Here is a 4,248-nt window from a genome sequence, read left to right as displayed (position 1 = left end):
CGATCCTGGCATGGCTCTCCCCAGTGGCTGCAGTGAGGGCGCGGATTCATATCCTGGCTCTGGGCTAGGCTGCCTCGAGACGGTGACTGATAGACTGGGTCTCCGCACCTATGAGGTGGGATGCTGGCGGCCCTGGCGGGGCGAGAGCAGCGCTCTCACGCAGACCTGCGGGGATGAAGGTCACATGTCCTGTAACAGGGCCTGGGGGTCCCCGCCCTGCTGCAGTCTCGCTTCCCTGCCTCCACCCCAAGCAGGAGAGGCCCAGAGGCTCTAAAAGGCTGGGGAGGGCTTCACTCATCCTGAAGGCTCCCGCCACCCTCCCTGGAATTCAAGACAAAACTCCTCTCTTGTTATTAAACAGCAAAGCCAGCAGATCTCCACCCCCGCATCCCTGAAACACCTTTATTGCACTAAAAACAGCAGTTATAAACAAACACTTGGGGGAGGATGTCTTAAAGATGTACCCACAGTCAATTTCAAACACAGATGTCAAAGAGTGCAGGGGCCTATAAAATGGGGGCCCCCAGAAGGAAAGCAGGGGATGTGAGCAGTCAGGGTCAGAGAAGGGGGCTGAAAGTCTGAGCATCTCACTCCATGCAGGGCTGTCTGCCTCCTCCACCCACAGGCCTGGCCCGGTGGTCCCCCGGAGCAGAGGGCCTAAGGGAGCAGGCCCAGGACAGAGGCTGGAGGGGGCACAGCAAGGGACCCCAGTGCCAAGGGCTTTCGTCCTCAGCCTCAAGGGTGCACAGGTATGTCTCACCACATGTGCAGAAGGGAACACATGCTCCTCCCCACCCCCCCGGGGCTCTGGAGGGAAACATGCTCCTTCACCCCTCCCCCAGGATGATCTGGAGACCCAGAGCCAGGAGGGACAACGTTTGGACTGGGAGGGGCACCCCAGGATCCCCACAGACTGGCCGCGTCCATCCTCGCCCAGCAGGCAGCCCAGGAGAGGCGAAGGGTCAGAGCTGGCCTTGCCTGGCCCCTGCTTCAAACTGTATCATTTCTGTTTCGTTGAGCAGGAAACCTCCACAAAAATCATTCAAGGACCCACATACTGACACAATTAAACCCATGCAGCTGTCTTAGCAGCACGAAAAGCCACAACCAGGGTCTCCCCAGCCTCCCCTTTGTCCCACCCACCCTAACCAAAACCTATGTACACGAGTGGAGTAAAAGTCAAGGCCATCAGTCACTGGGCATCACTTCCTGGGTAATGCACAGGAGGGGGCAGGGGCAGCAGCCCCCAACCGCAGAGGCCAGGGAGGAACGGGGGTGCCCCCAGGCTGGCGCTGCTCTCTGGGCATGTTCTGAGCAACCCCTCCAGGGGAGGGAAGTTCCCGACGCCCAGCAGGGCCGCAGGGGCCCAAGCAGAGAAGGCAATGGAGGAAAACAGCTGACAGGAGGGCTGTCTCGCTCGAGGGGCAGGAGGGGAGCAATTGCCCCCATTTTCATCTTCTGGGACTTCCTCCACGGCTGCCTGTCTTTGCTAGGCCGTGGCTCTCGCCTCCGGAGCCTGGGAGGACCGAGGACTGCCCAGAGCCAGCCCACCCCAGGAGGGGATTCTCCCACAGCCCCGAGTGGCACCGTGGGCAGAACTTGGGCCTGGCCCTGATCTCTGGTGGGGGGGGGGGGCATCTGGCGGGCCGGGGGCAGGAGGACACTCATGCAGCAGAGGAGAAGATATGACTGGGCCTCTGGACCAGCAGCCTCTGAGTCTGTGATCGGCCTTAGCTGCCTCCTGGCCCAGGTTCCAGAACTCCGGAAGGGGTGAGGCAGGGGCATGGAACTTGGGGCACAGGGGGACTCAGCCCTGCAAGCTGACCCTTTCTTTTACCCGGCAGCCCCCTCTCTTCTCCTCTGGAAAAATTAACCCCTGGAAAACAGCATGACCCAGGACACCCCCAACATGGGCTGCAGCATCAGGGCCGGGCCCAGCCTGAGCGGAAACCACCTCCCCTGCCGGATCCGGGTGGGGGTGGGGTCTCCTCTGCCGGCGGGAGGGGGCGTGGAGGCCTTTACAAGAAGGGAAGCAGAGAGGTCAGGGGCAGCTCCTTCTCCCCGAGCAGGGTGTCCCGCTTGAGGCTGCTGCCCTTGTTCACCACCTTGATCCTGAGCGCCAGCTTCCGCACGCTGGCCGGCCCCAGGCCGTCGAAGAAGAAGTCCTCGTTGAAGACGGGGTGGCGGCTGTTCTTGACGATGGTGCTGCGCTGCTTCTGCAGCTTGCCGGGCACCAAGCACAGGCCCACACAGCAGTTGATGCTGCGGGCGTCGCACAGCCGGTCGTAGAGGCCCTCGGCCGCCAGCAGGCGCACGCGCAGGCGGGCCTGGGCCGCCTCATACTCCGCCAGCAGCCGCACGCTGCCCCGCGGGCCCATGCGCACAGCGTGCTCCGCGCGGGGCGCCGCGCCGGGCTCGGGGCCGGGCTGCGGGGTGCTCCTGCGGGCAAGGCGGCGCCGGGCCCCAGGGCTGGTGTCCGGCGTGCTGTCGTCGGCCGACAGGGAGCCGTGGCGGCCCACCGAGTGCTTCAGCTGGCTCACCTTGGCCTGGCTGTCCTGGGCGAAGCCTTTGAGCAGCGACACGGAGCGCGAGAGCAGGGGGGACCCGAACGGCGAGGACTCGGCCGAGGACCCCGTGTCGCTCTCCCCGCCACTGACGCAGCGGCCGGGGCTCATGAGGGCACCGCCGGCCTCCCTGGGCGCCCCATCGCCCCCGTTTGTCTTGACGCCCCCCCGACGGCGCCGGGTGCCCGGGGAGCCCACCTGGGCCAGAGCCCCGTGCTCGCTATGGAACAGAGACTCCTTGCGCCGTGTGTGGGGGCTCTCGGCCAGTGTGGCGAAGCCATAGGACGTCTGGGCCTTGGGCACCGAAGGCAGCGACATGGCCCCCTGGGCCTGGGGGTCGGCGTTGGTGGCGGCCTCCTCGGCGGTCCAGTCCTCCGCGCTCTCGATCTGGATCACATGCCTGGTGGCCGCCTTCAGCAGGCTCTTGCTCTCGGCGGCCAGCTTGGCGGGCAGCCGGGGGCTCCGGGGGGAGCGGCGGGGCGCGGCAGAGGCCAGGTTCTGCTCCGAGGTCGAGGGCCCCAGCTCAGCCTGAGCCTCCAGCTCCGTGGGGCCGGCGGGCAGCTTGGGGGGGATGAAGAAGTCCGGGATCTTGTCGGGCGTGAGCACGTTGCTGTATAGGGGCCCCTTGGCGGCCCTGTCCCCACCCTCGCCCCCCGTAGCTCCATTCTCCCCTGACCCACGAAGCCGCTCCAAGAACCACAAGTTGGTTTTCTTCATCGGGGCGGAGGCAGGAGCCTGGAGGGATCTGCGGAGCCTGGGAAGAGAAGCGGGGGTCGGGAGCTGCAGGCACCCCTGCACGCGGGGGCTGGAAGAGGGGTTCCCGGCACCCGTTGTGGGGAGCCCTGCAGGGGGCCAGCGGCGTCAGAAGGCGCTGAGGCCCAGGACAGCGGCGGGGTGGGCTCGCCCCTCCTCGCCCCTCCTCTCCCCTCCCCGGAGGAATCGCGCTTAACTTCCAAGTGCTGAAGCCCGGCCCGGGAGGTGGGGGCGGCGCTGACTCTCGGGAAGCTCCCAGGGGACTGCGGCTCCACTCTCGCCCCCACCCCCGTTCTGAGGCTCTCAAAGCGCTTTCTAAAGGGGTCCGCACTCAGTCCAGGGGGAAGACACCCCAGGGCGTACGGTGGACCCCGGGGTGTCCCAGCTCCGCCCCCCCAAGCTCCCACCCACCTGTGGCTTCTCCCGGGCCGAGGGTCCGGGCATCCGGGGTGAGGGAAGGGAGAGGAGGTGAGTCTGGGGGCTGGCAGCGCGGCGAACCGACCCCTCCCCTCCTCCCCCCCACCCCGCCCTGCGGGACTCGACTGGGGGTGGGGGTGGGGTCCTAGCAGCCCCCGCGGAGCGTGGCGGGGCCCCGAACTCACCTGCCCGGGGACAGTGGCCGAGGCTGGCTGGCCCGCGGACACGCCGGGGTCTCGGCGCGAAGGCTAGGGGCGCGGGGACGCGGGCGCAGCCTCGGTCGGGCGGCAGCGGCAGCGCAGTCGGACTCATTCACCGGCGGCGGCGGCGGCGGGAAACCGCCCAGCTGGCCGCCGCGCCGCCGTATTCCTCCTAGTACGGCCGCCCTCCTCCCCCGCCTCGCTTGCCCCGGGGAACGGGCGGGCGGTCTGCGCAGCCCCCGGCGGGCAGAACCGAGGAGCCTCGCCGGGACTCGGGGACTGAGGGGGTGGGGGGAAGGAGGAAGGTGGTGGCG

General features: G+C 67.4%; 1 protein-coding gene across 1 annotated transcript; it reads right to left on the bottom strand.

Moving 5' to 3' along the window:
* Nucleotides 1-389: 389 nt before the first annotated feature.
* Nucleotides 390-4,045, bottom strand: C2CD4C (C2 calcium dependent domain containing 4C). Its single transcript, XM_059919927.1, has 2 exons — nt 3,920-4,045; nt 390-3,318 (listed from the first exon to the last, which is right to left on the bottom strand). Exon 2 carries the CDS (start codon nt 3,279-3,281, stop codon nt 2,019-2,021), a length of 1,263 nt encoding a protein of 420 aa, XP_059775910.1. The 5' UTR covers nt 3,282-3,318; nt 3,920-4,045; the 3' UTR covers nt 390-2,018.
* Nucleotides 4,046-4,248: the final 203 nt, after the last annotated feature.

The sequence above is a fragment of the Balaenoptera ricei genome, chromosome 3, assembly GCF_028023285.1.
Source record: "Balaenoptera ricei isolate mBalRic1 chromosome 3, mBalRic1.hap2, whole genome shotgun sequence".
Classification (NCBI taxonomy): Eukaryota; Metazoa; Chordata; class Mammalia; order Artiodactyla; family Balaenopteridae; genus Balaenoptera; species Balaenoptera ricei.
Note: the sequence above shows the minus strand (reverse complement) of the source record. Positions and strands in the feature narration are given on the sequence as shown.